We start from the raw sequence: 18,262 nt of genomic DNA on the forward strand, positions 1-18,262 counted from the left end.
TTACAAAATGGATGTCAACCATTACCTTTTTGTTGCTATAAGAACCAGTTTCATGGAGAATGGCGACTCTAAATGGAGGCCACCAAGTGTGGAATTCTTTTACCCACTGATGCATCACAGTAGCTGGACAAACGATCACTGTTGGACCCAATCCCTGGTACCTAAAATAAAGTATTCAAGAAAAAAACCCCTTTAAGATGAAATAAATACTCTATATTAAGTGCTCATTAAAATACACACATATTAAAATGACACATTTTATAGTTCAAGTGGAATATGAGAGCTATGGAAATTAATTGGCATTTTGTTTTTCTGGAAGTCTTTTTTAAAGTAAGATGAAAGGGATACTGCTATAAGAACCTATCCACTGAACATTTAATGGATGCATCTATCAAGATAAACACAGAAATATAAAAGCTCCAAACAATAAGGCATAAGGGAACTTCCTCCTGTGGTAATACAAATCAGGTTTGGGTGACTGCTGTTTCTATAAGAGAAAAGAAATCATTAACAAACAACTATTTTATTACTTCTATTAAAGAGAATGTGTAGCTAGAGTCTCACAAATAGACTTACCACACAGGTGTTCTGTTTCATGTTGGTAATATACTGTACTATTACCACCATAATTTACAGATAAGACCAGGACTCTAAAGCAGCAGAATATATCATACATGGAAGTTGAGGTCTGAGCTGGGCTTAAACTGTCTCATAGGTTTCTTATTCATAATCGTATGATTGTTTCTGAAATTACCGAGGATGTTTGAAACAAAGTCTTTCTGTATATTAAGTTCGGAGCTACTCTTAAGGTTAAGAAGAGAATAATCTCTCACACAACAGCCAAACAAGAAATATTAGCATCACAAACAAATACCAACAATTATATAGGAAATATTCTAAGTAGTGGTTACTAGTAGCTATTTTAAAAATATATTTGCTCTTTAAAAAACAGAACAAAGTGACTTTGCAAACAAAGGCAATAGCTACAGTTATCACATACTGATCTGTGTCTGGCCGACTATGTACTATACAAGTGGTAATAAAGAAACAATTCAAAAGATCACAGTATACACTCAAGATCCCATGCATATAGCACTGAAGAAGGATTTCCCAGACACCAGCAGTACCCTGCTTTAAAAAAACCCCTGTTAATGCCTTCAGAAACTGCTGACGTTAAGAAATAATATTCTTTATTGAAAGCTTATACATACGCAGAATAACAACCTGGATGTTGCTAATCTCTTTCATGATGAAAAAATATTATCTAACAACCTTACATAGTCTAATTAAAAATCTCCCAGCAATCCAAGGGGAAGTTAGAAGTTGGAGATGCAAAAAATTGCTTCAACTATCCTACGAATCCAAATAACCACTGCTACTGCTCTTGAAAATATCTATAGCAAAAAAGCCAACTTTCCCAGAACATATTAGTTTCTCATTCTTCATGGGTAGTAACAAATTACCTCTGTTTATTCCCCTGGTCTGTATCAAACAAGCTCACATGCCAGGTTTATCTGTTTTTTTTTTTTCCCCCTCAGCTCACACAAAGAGTTCACACTCCCCCTCCACTTGGTTGTGTGAAACCTCTTCTGTGTCTAGTCTGGCTCTAACCACTTTCCACTAGCCAACATTTTATATAAATAAATAAAAGCTCTCAAGAGAAGAATAAAAGAGTCATCTAACTTCTTCCAGTCTCCTGTTTCACAAAACTAAACAAACCACCCACTTCTGCTTGCTACACTTAGGAGGCATCCTTCATTCTCATAATCACTGCAACAGATTTGCTCTGCTGGCCATCCAATTTATATTTGTTTTCCTTGAACAAAGGTGACACTAATAACCTTCCAAACCAAAGTCTTACTGGTGGCTTGTACCAGGATACTAATACTGTCTTGTTCCTACCCCAAATACATTGCCAAAATGTATTCTGTCCCTTTTTCACAGTTGCATTGTACTAATAGCTTATGATCAGTATACCCAAATCTCTTTCTTCTTCTGTTGCTTCTGGTTTACAAAACCCAAATTCACAGCAAGTATCCTTTATTAGTTCTGATTTAATTGGATGTGATTAGAATTGCAAATAAGATCCATTTCTGCAAATTACTACCAAGAAAAAGGAAGCTGTAGTCATACTATATTTATCATTTTTAAGTACTCAAAACTTAGAAAAACATGTTGCATTATAACCAATGCTACTGCCAAGCTCTGGCAAATCATACCTTCAGAATGAAACTGAAATGACAACTAAATCCTACTGAAAATAAAAGAACAGGGCAGCAAGAGCGATACAAATTTTCTGAGGCAATGGATTTTTATTTATGTAAGCACCATGGAAATTAATCTCTCTGCCACTCATAGCAGAGATTGAACCTTAATGTTTAATGTGTATGATTATATCTCAGTATCTTGAACAGCACAGATGAGTAAATAATCAGTGTACAAACATCATGGCAGAGTTTCTTATCTGATCTCTCAAATAAATGAACCAAAGTCTGTAGTGAAAGGCAACATCTTTGTTACACAAAATAACGTATTTGGAAACAAGCAAACTTGTGGACCCCCAAGCCCTTCAACAGATTTCAACCTAAATACAGGCTAGAGATGGGTTACTTGAAGTTTGCTGCTGCTTTGTTTTTTCTTGCAAAGGGACCACTGGTCTGAAAGCTGTTACTTGTTCTGAATATCTCAGCTTGTCTAACAAAGGACCTTTCCCCCTCTGTAAATCTTGCTTCCCTTATATCCTTACACCACTATAGCTGCAACACTTCTACTGATACCTCACATGACATTTGGCTCTCCCCAGCTGTCTGGCTTAATAACTGTTAAAAGTGAGACAACATCTTGATTTTTGTAATAGTTGTACTCCGTGTAACAAGTAGGTCCTTACTTCAGCTAGTCTTCGGGCTCTTTCAAAATCAGAAGAACACTGGAATCAGAAGCAGTTTACAAAAGGAAATTTCTACTCACCTTATTTTCAAGAATACTTTTGCAGAAAATTTCACTGATAGAAAATAAAGCTGAATATTTTGAGTATCAGCAAAAGCGACCCTATTGTCTTAATACTCAAGTGCCTCCAAATACAGCAATCTTTGCAATTCTGCACAGGAATGACAATATTGCCTCCATTTTACAGGAAGGCCAGCTGAGGCTGGGAAAGCCCCCAGTGCCGGATTCATACAGTAGTACGCTAGCTCCAGCTACACATCAAGGTAATGAGATACGAGCTAGGCTGGAAGACTTTTAAACATGCTGACAACACAACTATGTGCGCTCTTAATGCCTGCTTCTCAGCCAGACTGACCAGAAGGTCTTCTGCTTACTAGGCTACACGGCTTTCAGATAGAAGCTAGCGAGCCAGTGTTACTGCCTTCCGAGTTCAGAGTGCAGATGGGGAAAATGCTTGACTATGCAAAGATCAAGTTGTTTAGACCCTCTGCCTTACAGAACACAAGCAAAATCAGAGTAAGGTTCACCAAAAAATTAAACCTTGTTTCCTTCCACGGAATTACTATCATGATGGACTTAATGACATGCATCAGCCAAAACCCGAAACTAAACACAGTATCTTACATGCAGAAAGAACACTGCAACTTAGGTGTGCAATTATATTTTGGCCTTTTCAAAGTTTTATTGTAGTTTCATTGCAGTATCTTAGGTTTTAAGCTGTAACTGTGTAACAATGTCAAGAGATGTTCCTGAAGGATTTTCATCAACTCCGTGGTCCTCCAGCTGGGGCAGGGAATATACCTACACAAAATAATCTGTACAGTAGCATCCTTAAATCAGGCAGCCATATCGAAGTAAATCAACTGGCCTCAGTGATGGAGGACCTGGAGTTTTTTTATATAAAGGCTACAGTAGGAAGCAACTGGAGAAAAGACAGTAATATTTTCTCTTTAAAGCATTCTTTTACAATTCATGTACATGCTGAACATAATTTAAATATGCCTCTATATAAAGTTAATTATTTTTGTGTAGTATAGTACTATGATATTTGCTTAATTGCATGTAGTAATTTACATCAGATAAACAGGCCAACAGAACTAGAAAAATCAAGTATTATTCATGCGTGCATTTGTAAATCCAAGGACACCAACAAGTATCTTTTCCGGTAATTTCACCAATTAAGAAGGAATTTTAAAGCATTGTTCAGTAACAAAAAAGCATAGAAGCTCTTGTAAGAAGGCCAGTCACTAACATAGTTTTGAAAAGCCACAACAACAACGACAAAAAAAGCAGATGGAAATTCCTCTGTATAAGTTACTGTTTTTACTATTACTACTGTTTTTTTGGCATAGATAATTCCCTGCCAGTCAGGAACTCTAACTTTCATTGCAAATCAGCTTGCTGCTTCCTGTAAAGCATTTACCTGGTGGCTTGCCAGAACAAATATTTTAATGTAAAATTTAATAAATGGAACTAAAGGTATTACATCTAATTTAAAATTCCATATTGTGTAAACTGTTGATATTAATGTAATTGAGTTTGTAAACAATCCATTTGTGGAAGCTAACCTTAGACACTGTATTGACCCAAAATATCTAGTGCGGCTCATCTGCAAAATGAAGCATCAATGCCTGGAATTCATTAAAAGTGTTACATGTTTAATTTTTCCTGCCCTACAGCTCCATTGTCTCGTAAAATTTTTCCTTTGATGTCCCCCACTAAAAGAATTAAAGGAATATTGTAATTGAAATGTCATTAATAATTCACAGGACCCTCCTCCACCAGCAATACATCTGATGAAATATTAATGGAGCTCCACAGACTGACAGTCTGCAGAGGAGCACTTGCCTGTAATTTGAACCACGAGTCCTGATCTTGCTGTAGCTCAGACCTGCCAAGAAGGCAATTATCTGGATGGTCTTGCCCAATCCCATCTCATCTCCCAGAATTCCTCCTGCCTGCTGGCAGTGCAATTCCCAGAGCCACCTAACACCTGTCTGCTGGTACCTAAAACAAGGAAAAAGAAGACGGCAAATGTTTGATAATACAGATCGTAACAGAAAGTACTCATGAATTAATCATTTGGCAAGGTTCTTATACTAGTTACAGTAACATGCTGGATGTGTGTTTTACACGAGTGCTGTATTTACTAGGTCATACATTTTTGATGCACTCAGACATTACATGTGACTTTCATTCTTTATGCAACACTAAAACATTTCTAATTAAACTGATAGTCATGGTAATTAGAGGGTATTTTATTTCACATATTTTTTAAGTGTTAAAAGCAACTTGGAAAGCTACTCTAACAAAGCATTATCTTTTCAGATAAGATGACATGTAAGGGTCTAGTAAACTATGTTATTTGGAACATATACCTTGAACTGAAGGAAAAGCTTGACTTGTAAGGGGTACAGACTTTATACTCCACTGTGAAAACTGATCACATCTGCCAAAGCATGCTTTCTTTTTACATAAATTCATTTAACAACATTTAGTCTCTTTCAATGAAGAAAAAAGCCAACAAGGCAAAATGTTTTGGAAGGCAAAACAATAGAAACTACTCTAGTGAATGGGATACAGCAGAGCGTTATTATGTGAGAGTATCAGGACAGTTTCTACTCCCAGTCATTCACTGGCAATTGTATAAGCAATAATGTAAAATACATTCCAATTAAAAGAAGTAGACTAGAAAGCAAGATTTACAATGGCAAGCTAAAAAGGTGGCAATAAGATGCTGGACTGAGAATCACTTTAGGACATGCTTTTTTATAATGATATGAAATAGTGATACCAGTAGGAATAACACCACCTGTGTGGGTTAAATTGAAAACAGAACAGAAAAAAATTAAGAAACAGTATATTTAAATTACAGTTTAAAAACCCGAAAATACACGTTTCAGCACTTCTGCGTCTTGTAACTTAGAAGAACAAGGTTACTGATATCATTTTCCTGAGGGCATGCATTCCTGGAGTGCAGAGCACAGAAAAGAGCAAAACACATTTTATTTTTTTTTAAATAGGGATTGTTCATTTTAGGGAATTGTCTTATGTGCATTCCAAAATCCTGTTTCATTCTTTGAAGAAATAATATTTAGGACTACTGACAGCTAATGACACTAGTGTCTACAAAGTACTATTAAAAATCAATTTATGATGAGTTCTGTATGGATTTAGAGAATGCTAAATGGAGACAAACAAATGGCTTGAGTAGTTAGAAAAAGATGATCAAAGAACACATCTAATGGTTCAGACATCATACTATCTGCTGATGTCTCAAGTGCATCTGTCCCAAGAAGCCCTTAAAAGGCCCCTTTTATTAGAAATTAATTCACCTTAAAAATGCAGTAATCTAAAAAACAACTATGAAACGGCTTGCAGGATTAGCTATAATTGGGTTAAGATACCACCGTTACTACCCTTTATGAAGACAAACCATTTTGTGATAGAAATATTAAAGGATTGGAGAGAACCCTAATTCCAGTCAGAAGCTGCTCCCCCAGAAGAACATCCAGCATGTCTCTTCAGAAGACCACCATTCAAGAACTTCCTGATATTATTTTGTATTATTTCTTAGGATTACATCCAGTGCTTAAAAGCTAGCTCCATTTACAAGCATCTTTCTCCCTCTCCCCCTTCTCCTGAGAAAGTTTCACAGTAGAGAATTAAGTCTGTGAAAAATTCTGCTCCAAGGTTATCTAAAAATGGAAAATATGCAGGTGCTTTCTTTGTATAATCATGTAAACATGCAATAATTGCAACTATGCAGAAGTTAAAGTAAAAAAAAAATCCCCCCCAATAATTTTTTATGTTTCTATGTAGAGATAATGGATTCTCTTTAATCTTATGCTTTCATCACAGCAATTTTTATGTTTTGTTTTTCACTCCAAAAATACTGTAGAAGTAAAATAAAAATGTTGCCTGGTCTTCCAAAATAGTTATATTTGGACTGTATTCACATGAGCAATCATGCTGCGATTCATCCTTCAAAATTAACCACAGTACATAGCAGAGTTTAGCTGCATTATTGCTGAGACAAAATGGTATTTCAGACATATCAGGGAAATCAAACACTGAAAGCAAATTGTGAAGAAACCTGGTTTGTCGTTTATACAGACAACATTCTCTCATGCTAAGCGCAGACAGTATAAGGCAATGTTTGTAAGTCAGTCTTGCTGAGTATGTTTGGTTTTGTTCCACAGCAGCACCAATGGTATTCTTGCTGAATGTTCCTCAAAGCAGACAAGTATATAGGGAAGAAACAGATTGTCCACTTTAACAGGCTTACCGAAGAATGAAGTTAAGGGTCTACTATGTCTAGTGTGAGCTAACTTCTTTGGAATACAATTCAATTATGCAGGAAGATCATTTACAGTATACTGCTATACACCTCCTTGGGTCAATATACTTCCACGTTTTGTACTAAACTTGCTCAGAACTCAAAGTTTAATGCCTATTGACTATGGGCCTTCCAACATTGGAGATTTCAGCATTTAAGTTACAAGTCAGACGAATCATTCAACTCAATTGATCTTTCTAACCACTTAGGAAGTTTTGCCAACTGACTCATGCTTGCAGGGATACCCTTCATTAGTGAGGCTGGTACCTCTAAGATTAATCTTTAGTTGTCTGCTTTATTTCAATTCCCTTCGGGTTGCTCAGACCACACATCTGTTCTCAGGACAATTACTTCTGCAGTACCTTTGCATAAACAACTGGAGACCACATATTGGCTGTGTATGGTCCTGGCAACCAAGTCATTAATTCAATTCCATTTCAGAGCTAGTGCTTTCCTTCTGAGGAACTGCAAGACAACAGTAATAATTTCTTTGAGGTTAAGACTAAGTGGTCCTGTTGGAAGGGATACCATGCACGCCCGTCATAAACCAGGGCTTTCTGCTACACTAATTATAAGATTTTAGAGTGTTAGCTTTTGAAAGAGATGTTCTTCCTGCTGTGCAAAACGTTGCCAACAAAAATGAGTTCAAGCCTATTATGCATGAAAGTTAAGGGAGAGATTATGGATGAAGTTAACTTGTCAGCTGCTAGCTTGTTTGGGCTGCCTTTTGTAGATAGTTTTTTGAGATGAACTTGAAAGCATCACTGGGCACCATGGTCTCAAAAAACCTGAAACAGAAAGCAGTCACGTCCCAATCTGTAATCCAGCATTAAGCAGCTAAAGAATAAGTTGTTTTCCATCTACTAAAGGAATTAAGAATGCACTCTCTATATTTTAAAATTTTACTGGGCAAAATGTTCAAGCCTATTTTATAATATGAATTATAAGTAGTTACTTTGAGTAGACTCTGAGTAGTTATTTAAAGAAAAACTTGTATTTTTTTTATTGGCAGAAAATTTCACTCACTCCACCCCATCACAGAAACGCCTACATTTCTTGTTTTCCTTTACTTGCCAACACCTTATTCTTCAAAGTAAAGTTATTCTACCACTCCACACCTGAATTAAAAGCAAGCACTTATCAATAAAAGAAAGCATTTATAAAAACAGACAATTTGTAGTTTAGCTAATATACCTTCACAATATTCACATCAGTCAGTTATCATCTGTATTTTCATGTAATGGCATTTTGCGCTTGTAATAAATTAGTTTCTTTGAGGTTTGATCCTGGAGCCTTTTTTTAAAGAAATAATCCTAAAGAAACAACTGAAGTAAAAGTTGAGGCATCATTCACTGAAAAGTTTCAGCAAAGGGCATCCGGAAATCACCATGACTATTACTAATATTAATAACAGCATACAGCAGCATAATATTAGAATAAAGTACACAATACATACTTAAAAAGCTTTTTGAAGAGAAATCCTGGTACTTTGAAACCCTCTTCAAATTCAGTGTCACTTTCTTCAGAAAGATCCTCAGCTGTTTGATGTTCTTTGTCCTTCAAATGTTCTTTTTGCCACCTCCTACAGTGATGCAAGGAGTCAACATTCAACTATTGCATAGAAAAGATACTATATGAAAACTACACTGAATTTTTCATCAGTTAAAAACCCAACAAAAATGCATTCTCTGATGTCATGATTTAAATAGCAATCCTTTGGAGGACAGAATTATGCAAGTAAATGCTCAAAATAGCTGACATATTAAAAGGTACATGCACTCCTGACTATTTAGTTGTAAGCCTTCAGAGTTTTATAGCTAATTACAATTTTCTATAGACAGAAATACTAATATAATGGAATCAACAGTTAACATCATCAAAAAAATCTGGCTACCCTAAATTCCTAAACCTCCATAAAAATCTCCCACAAATGTATCAATAAAGCTTAGGTATTCCAAAGCTATTTTATTAATTTAACCAAAAACTTAAATAACTTCCTTCACCTAGAGAAATGTGCAGCCATGTATAATTTTATACAGAAGACTCAGTTGGAAACATCACCATCCTTGGGGTGACGTGCTCTAAATCTGTTAAGCAGTCATTATTAAGAGTTTTTCTGAGGTTTTGAAATTACAGAGTGATTTGTGGTCTGCAGCCTAATCTTATTTGGACTCTAGGCAGCTTAGAGAATTACCTTCCCATCCCATCGTTCCCCCAGCTTTTGAAAAAGTACCAAAGGATCTTCAACATCCAAGGAAATTATGGACTCGTGTTTTAGTGACCCAAAAACATCTACCTGTAACAGTAAAGCGTATGCTACTGCTAGCTGGGTATGTACTAACCAATCAATAGCACTTCACTGACAGTTTGGGTTTTGCTGGAATTCTCCCATGAAAGTGCCATTCACTGCAGTCACACTGAATGTGGTGTATAAACTGACAAAATCCCTACAGAAATGGGCAAGCTATAGAACAGATGAAAAACATCCTTATGTTACTGTTTTGGATGCAGCACAAAAGCAGCCATATTTCATCTCATAAAAAGGCTGAAGGAGAAGGAGACCTGATAGTCTAGAAGTATCTGAAATATAAAACATGAAGACTAAAATTCTTTAGGTCCCAAAGAACTATAAATAGCAACAATGGGACAAAAAGAAGATGGGAAAAATCAGGCCAAAAAAAGTAAGTTAAGCCACCTAGCACTGAAATCTACTCCATTAAGTGACAAACAGTCTCCTGAGTGAGATGCTGGAAAACTCATCTGTCCAGTCTTTTAACTCTACATTGAAGAAACCCTGGAGAATGCACTCTACAACAGTCCTGCAGTAACTGGATGGAGGAGGACTTAACATGATGCAACAGCTTTCCAGTACACCTCCAGTTTCTGAATGACAATCATCACAGGTGAGTGAATAGTCCATTTCCCTCCTGGTAACATTTCACCATTTACCCTTTACACACATGGCTTCTTGTTAGCTTAGGTTGCCTCTGTAGCAGCAAAAAAAAAAAAAAAAAAAAAAAGAGGCAAGATAATGGATTAAGAAAGATCTAAAAAACAAAACAAAAACCCCAATGCTCTTCTGCAAAACACACTCCATATTCTGGGAAAAAGGATTTCTGAACGATTTAAATACGTGAGGAAATTCAGATTTTCCTCTCTTTTTTTAAAATTGTTATTTATCTTGATTTTTCTGTAAAGCTCTGCATTGCTTTCAAGCATTCAAAGATAAACTGCATCTGGAGGTTGACATGCAAATTGTATTTTATTTCCAGCCTTGCTATGCACAATCTAGTATGCTGTAAGCTTATGAGCTGACTGCCTTATGTTTTCAAAGCTACTAGCCCAATTTTATCCATGTCAGGAAAAAGAAGCATAATCACAAAAACATTAGTTAATTTCTGTCTCAAAGTTGACACTATCATCAGCTATGGGAACATCAGCTTAAACAGTTTAATTATCTTGCTTTATATCCTGACCTAACTAGCCAAAAGGAGGGAGATAGAAGTCACTGTTAAAATTTTTCTCAAACAACTGCCTGTAGGACAGCTACCATCCCTAACATTTTTCACTTCCAACCCGGCAAACAAACCAGAAGATGCTATAAAACATCTCAAGTGTTGCTACAAGTCCTTAAGACTTCAGCTATGCTGCTATCTAGCTCAGTCATGTTAAGAGTAGACACGACTGGCACAATGTCACGTACAGTACTGTAACTCCTTCCAGCCTGAAATGAGAAGTGCCTTCTCCCCTAGAGAAAAATCCTGTCAGCTAAAATCATTTAAGATAGGAAACTTGAATGAAATTTTATCTTGAACACATTAGTGAACGAAAAAAACAAACAAACAGGCAATGAAGGTCTAGTGTTCCCCTTGTATTTTTTAACTACGTAAGCAGTTCTGAGGGCAATTAAACCAATGATGCCTGTCTTCCTAAGGACAGACACTACTCCGCATTCTCTGGTACAAAATAAGGTGAAAACACTAAAAGAGACTCTTCTTGCTGTTAGGGCATTCAAAATCATCCTCCATGGGATCTGCAAACTCACAACAAGACTTAAGCTCAAGCTGTGTTTCCTCCAGTGGCAGCATTAACAGTTTCTCTTGTCTTCCTGACCACTTCAGTGAAACTTGTTGGAACTTCCACTTAAAGGTTTCTGCGTCTCAGGCAAATTTGTTTAAAAAAATTTGTGTCAGGAACAAAAGAACAGGGAAGCAGTTCAACAGTTCATATACAAACAACACAATCATATACCCTTCCTAATGAAAGAAAGCTAATTATGGCAGGTTTCTAGACCAGCTTTTCACCAGTATCTTTTGAGAAAATACTTACAGTCTGCCTTTATGGAACCAGTCACAAACTTGGAACTGTGGTACTGTTTTATTAAGTGAAAATAAACACCACCATCTCCAAAAACACACAAGTTACAGTAACTGCCAAAAATGATTGCACTGAAAAACTAAGACAACACAATGCTGGACAGGTTTAGAAAACCCGCTTCACTGGAATATATTTTGACCTCTTAAGTCAGGAAGTCTCCAGAAGCAAAAATCATGATGGAGAGAAAAAGCAGCGTCAAAGTTTTCCCCACAGATACTTTTATATATCCATCCTAACACAGGAATGGAAATCTCTATCTTAGACTAACAGCCTGTTAAATGTTTGACTTAGGAAAGCAACATTCATGCTCTGGTGTCTAGCAGGCAGATATGATACATTCTAGAGGCAGAGCATAAAAATGCATTTATTTTTGTTCAGTACTACAATGTTGTGCTGTCAGGCACAGATGGTCAATTATTCTTTTGAGTTCTAGAAAAAGATCAATGATTCAAATTGACAAATGCTGACAGTCATTGCTTCAGACTGTGTTATTACTGGAACTAAGACATGTCAGAACTTGATTATTTTATCCGACCGGGTTATGACAAGACTCAAACCAAGGAAGAAAACTCCTACTTACCACCCTAAATTCAAAACAATTGTAGATTACAAAACTTCTGAAGTGACAGCTAGGTAAAGAATTCATATTAAACTCAAGCAAGGCAACAATTTGTAGAAGAGCTTGCTTCTAATTCTGTATTTCAATATGAATTGCCACTAGTCAACACTGGAGCTTCAGTCTCCCCTGGGAAGAAACAGATTGCCCTCTAGTGTACACTAGAAAAAGTGATCCAGAAACAACCAAGAAGAAACGTTTCTGAGATTAGCTCGTAGCTGTCCAGGAATTCAGGCGCTTCACCTTAATATAACTACAATATTTTCTGCAACAAGTGTGATTGATCAATGTTGGGATTTCTCTTAGATTATTAGATACCTAGAAAATACATATGCCTAGAATTTGAACTAATAAATCCCGTACTTTGTATTGCTGAAAAGTTTATTTTATACACACTGTATCTGTTACTTTACTGAAGTGTATAATTACACAAGCTGTAGTATTGAACTACTCTCTTGCAAAGGTCTGGAGGTCTTTTTGCCCTCAATTGCCAGTTTAAAGAAAATGAAGATATTTGTTGTTACCACTAAGAACTTTCAAAGTTTGAAGAAGCTATTCAGTTTTTGAAAGGCTGTGAACTTATGTAAGACATTGTATTAAGATATTCTACACTAAAACTTCATTATTTTCTTCAAAAAAGTGTAAACATCTAAATGGCTGAAGCAATGGAAGGACAAACACTATTTGCTAGACCAGATCAGTCAGTTGGTCAGTCTGGTCTTGTACCTTTCCCCAGAAATCAAACTTTGGAGGGAGAAACAGCAGCAGGTCATATTTGACTTAACTACACAGTAACGTATTGACCATTTAGTTGCTATATTCCTTATGCGCCTCAGTTAAACATCATTAGCATGCCTAAACAATCAGAAAATACAGGTTTTACTATATCACCAAGGTGTCTTGAAAATAAAAGCATGACCTTTGAGAAATCTGGTTTATGTTGTCCATGGTCACTGACATAAATACAATTTTATCCTGAAAGTGCAGTATGAAAGCCATATATCATACAATTAAATCTTTCTTAATATAAGAATGTATTTAGATACTAAGACCATTTCCCACTTATTGCAATGCCCTAGAAAGAAATTCTGCATCCAAAACAGTAATGAGCACAATTTGATTTTTTTAAAAAAATACGGTCAGGAACCAAGCTGAGTGTTTAATATAGTTTGCATTTGTGAAGCACAATATATTTTCTAATCCCTTACAGATTATTCTAATTTGCTAAACTGAAGCATTCAGCATTACTTTTCTGATCTAACTTTTTATGGTCTATATGGGTGGATTTAACTGGTACGTCCTAACAGATGAAATACACGCAGTTAATACCACAAGTCTCCATAAGTAAATTAAGACTGATGTAGACAATTACACACTTCAGTTTAGAATGAAAGGTGTACTGAGCGAGTGAGCCAAAACAGATCTTCATTTGTGTCTTGGCTTTGTCATTTTGAAAAGCAGTTATGACACTCTAAGAAAGTATCTTTCAGGAAAGGTAATATTTAATCCTTTTTTAATTTGTAACTTTGAAGCATCAAGAGTTTCAGCGACTGATATTCGAAGAGAGCTAGCACATGAAAATTGATCTGATCTGAGAAAAACAACTGTTTTTTAAGCAAATTTTATTTTTTGGTTTCATTCTTTGTATCAACTGCTTTGTGCACTGATAGCCACAACTTCCAGCTACTCAGCTGCTTGGATGTCACTTGGGAGACATGGAAAGAAGCAGGTTTCCTAGCCTTGCCTCCAAGCACGTGACAGCAATTGAAGAATTCAAAGAACTCTACTCCACAAACTACACAGATTACACAAGAAAACACAGATATGGCACTTATCTCCCATAACATGACATGTAGTTCCTTCCTTGAAGCAGCAGGCTATGGGAATAGTGCTATGGGAATAGTGATCACAAGATTACTAATTTTTTGTTTTGACTCCAAGCTGTTACCTTATGCAGATACTGTATTAGTGATGTCAATAATGTAACACATTAACTACATATATTGATAAGCAGCAAAAATTACTTGGTTTTACTTATGCTTTGCCTTTTAATACATGCAAAGGAAAACTTTGATTAATATGCAAAAAAAATCTTGAGAAGCTGCAGTTTCCACATCTGCAAAGTTCTGAGAATAATACAAGAAAATAATGCAGCAGTTTTCTTGTTGAAAACAAAGAAAAAGGTTTATTTCCTATACATTTCATCTGCATACAAGGTTACCTTTATTTTGTGATCCTAAGTAAAATAAGCTGAAAACAGGTGCATTTTCACTCACTCCATAGTCTTCAAAGAAACTGGCTCTGCCATGACCTGACCATTCCACCAGGCAGGAGGCAACAGATTAAGATTCCACCATCGCCAATTTTAAACACTTCTAGACCAAGATAGCCTTCTAGAACAAGGCTACAAGAACACTTCTAGACCAAGATAGTCACCGCTGAGTATGACAAAATATACATCAATAACATACCTGCTGATGAGGATCAGGTCTCTGAGACCTTCAGCACCATCCTAGAGACTGATTTCCTAATCCTCTGGGTTCAGCTGGTAATAGCCAGTATGAAGGACAGTTGGGAATGATGATACACTACTTCTCACTGAATCTTAAACTTACCTTTTAGCTGCTTGACAGTATCCTACTTATTTACCTTACGCTCCATAACCCTGATGTTCCTTGCTACTGTTCATTATTCCTGCAAGCTATGATTCACTTTAGACATTAACCTTTTCAGAACAGAAGATTTTTCCCCTGCATGTCTGCACAGCAACATGGCTCCAGTAACAGTAACTAGAGAAAGGCAAGACCCATGCAAGGCAAAAAACCTGAAATTACTGAGACCATGAGCTGAATTCTGTATAGCTAACTTTCATTGTTTCACGTTACACTGATCACACCTTGCTTTGAGTGACTAGGCTGACCACTGCAGGTAGCCTTTAGAAGGAAAGGAAAGAGGCGGCGGGTGCTCTCCCGCCTGCCATGTTTACTGCAGATAACACCAGCTCCTGTTCTGAAAACAGTCTCTTGTTCTAGAGATGCTTTGCAGTCCCGCAGTTAGCTAATTATCATGCTTTAACAACATCATCGTAGTTTCCCCTTGACACAGACCAATCTCTTCAAGTCCCATCTCTGAAAAGTTTTAATGTTAAGGAAACTCATTTTCAATCTTTAAAAGTGTAGGACTGTATTCGGCGCCAAGCACAAGACTAGATGTTCAGAAGACTAAAGTAATCCTAAAGGATTTTCTCCTGCCTCTCTCAGGGGTAAAATATACCATAATCTCACCCATTCATTTGCATTCAAAAGTAAAACTGACATGAAACAAGACATAAATGTAAGCAAATGACAGCATTTCTATAGCATTCTTAATACTTTTCTTAATTCACTACATTTTATTTTCTCATGGCATTTCCCATAATGAAGATTACCTGGGGGTGTCAACATAAAAACGTCAATGTGGACAGCTGCAGCTTAACAGCCACAATAACTGTAGCTATGAAATTTTTAAGAGATGTAGTGTTTTGGTAGCAATTACAGTTATTGATATTTCTAAAATTCATTTAGGCTTTTATTGTAACTTTAGTAACCAAAAGAAATGTAGTCTATGATATGACTTTGCTAAGGATAAATTGTCACAATCTTAACGTTATTAAAAAACGTGTTTGAATGAATTTAAACTGTGAGTCATATTAAAACTTTCAATCAAAATAAATTACTCTTGATGAAAACACTGAATTAAAAATGATTTAATATTGGTCTAATTTAAATGTGAAGAGTGCAGTTTTATTCAATAAAATAGTAAATATTTTACCAATTAAGTACAATTAATTTTTGTTAATGCATCCAATAAAAAACATATTTCTTTTTGACCCTTTGGACATTGTTCAGATTAGCCTCTTGCAGAAATCTTCCTGAAAGATGAAAACATCTCAACAGCACACTGTAGCTACAGAGATCATCAACACAGCAGTTATACAAATTTCATAAATCACAGAATAGCACAAGGTGTTTCAGCTGCTGTTTTCAAAAATAACTTGTGCTCTTAGCTGTATTTCCCCACCTAACATACTAGATTCTCCTTAGAAACCTTACTCAGATTACACCCTTAGGTCAACATAGCAACAGAAAACACCACTACTACCACCATTGTTACTATCTTTTTAGGCAAGGATGTTTTCACTCTCACGCTCATCAAGAATAAAGAGAGGAAAATCACTATCAAGCAGCAGCTCTTTTTAGACTTGACTAACAGCAGTATAAATGTCCAGTCTTCATTACTTATGTCTTCCAATATGTTATGCAAGAGATATCATGTGTTAATAATCAAATAACATAGATATTGTCCTTTCCCACATAAATTTTTTACAAGTTTAAATTCAAAACATCCTTTTAATATTGACTTTCAAATAAACCTGTTAGCCATATAAACTATACATAATTGCCTCGGATTTCAATAAACCAACAGATTCTACAAAAATAGTATGTAACCATAATTTATTCAAATGATTTCCTCTTGACTAGCAGTTAATAATTTCAAGTCAAAAACTAAGCATCTCACTGCATCCCAAACCAAAGATTTATCTCGCAGTGGAAAAGTACCAGCCCTTTGAACAGGGAGGGCACTGACTGCCTGCACTGTAATTTTGCCTATCAAACACAGGACATTGGTTTTTTTTTTTTTTTTTGAAAGGTAGGTATATGACCTACAGACAAAGGCAGTACTTAAGTGTAAAGCTGTCAAGTAATAAGTTGTTTTATATATACACTCGATTTTGGGCACATTCACAGTTCTGCAAACAACAAACACACACTGATACACAAATAGCTTATTACTGAAGGACCTATAACAATCAGAAAAATCTAACAGCAAAGTCCTTGTCATTAAGAGGTATGTCTGATTCCTTTCGGAGGGCTCTGATCATTCTGACTGTCTCGTTTTCCTTACCTCAGTTCCTGGCAGTGTATTACAGACATTGCCCTTTGCATGTTCAACATCATTTGCTAATGTTACTAATAAAAACATCTAGGACTAACCTTAATCTCCGTTTATAATAGTCTTCATTTCCATCATCTCTCCACTTCCTTACTTTGCGCTTCCCCAGTGTACGTTTTTCTTCCTCAGAGCTTGGAAAGAAGTCAACATCATCTTCAGCTTCTTTAAAATCTCTCTTCACAAAGTATTTTCTTTTTCTTGACGAATTCCTAAGTTCATAATCAGAATCATTCTCAGAATGAGAAGATGCCTGCTCTTCCTCCTCTTCTGCTGCTTCCGGATCAAAGAGCTCCTCATGAGGTACATACTCAGACTCTTCACTATCATCCTCCTGTTCACGCCTGAACTTCTTGGCCTCAAGATACTTCTTTTCTTTTGGAATCTCTGCCTTTGATTGAATCTGAAGGGCATGCTTCTGAAGTTTACTCATGTGGTTTTTTAATTGGTTATCTGTTTTTGACAGGGTTTCATCCCTTTTTTCCTTTGTAGTAGATGCGGAAGCTACGCCCTGAACATTTTTGGCTTTTGCTTTCTTCTTTGCTCTTTTGTGAAGGGATGTCTTCTTTCTTTCAAATGACAGCTTAGCTTGGTCTGCTAAGTACTTCTCAAAATCAGATGTTTCATTTAGCATTAATCGTCGTGTCTTCCTCTCTGGCTTCTGAGGTATTTTAGTTCCAAATGGAGTCATCTGGCCGGTACGAATAAGCTCTTCCCACTCTGTTTCCTGAACAGGCATAAGCATACTGCCAAGGCATGATGGACCAGGTTCTACAACAAAAATCAGAACATTTAGAATGCCTTTAACACCTTCTGAATGACTCAAACACAGTAACAAGGGTGTTTTGGTTTGGTTTTTTCCCCCCAAGCTTTACATGCATTCAGCTCAGTTTTTACATACAATTTAAAAGTCCAAATTATTGTCACACACAATACTTGAAGTTCAAAAAAGGCAAAATCCAACAAAACAGAAGGCCAAAAAAGTCGACTGTAAC

General features: G+C 36.2%; 1 protein-coding gene across 1 annotated transcript in view; it reads right to left on the reverse strand.

Annotated features, from left to right (window-relative positions):
* ERCC6 (ERCC excision repair 6, chromatin remodeling factor) overlaps nucleotides 1-18,262 on the reverse strand; it is a 45,140-nt gene that overhangs the window by 18,488 nt on the left and 8,390 nt on the right. Inside the window, exons 6-9 of the mRNA XM_059821056.1 lie at nucleotides 17,312-18,038; nucleotides 8,742-8,867; nucleotides 4,795-4,953; nucleotides 26-161 (exon numbers count right to left, since the gene is read on the reverse strand). Of these exons, the coding sequence (XP_059677039.1) occupies nucleotides 26-161; nucleotides 4,795-4,953; nucleotides 8,742-8,867; nucleotides 17,312-18,038 (1,148 nt within the window). The remainder of the gene's footprint in view (nucleotides 1-25; nucleotides 162-4,794; nucleotides 4,954-8,741; nucleotides 8,868-17,311; nucleotides 18,039-18,262) is intronic.

The sequence above is a fragment of the Gavia stellata genome, chromosome 9 (genome assembly GCF_030936135.1).
Source record: "Gavia stellata isolate bGavSte3 chromosome 9, bGavSte3.hap2, whole genome shotgun sequence".
Taxonomy (NCBI): domain Eukaryota; kingdom Metazoa; phylum Chordata; class Aves; order Gaviiformes; family Gaviidae; genus Gavia; species Gavia stellata.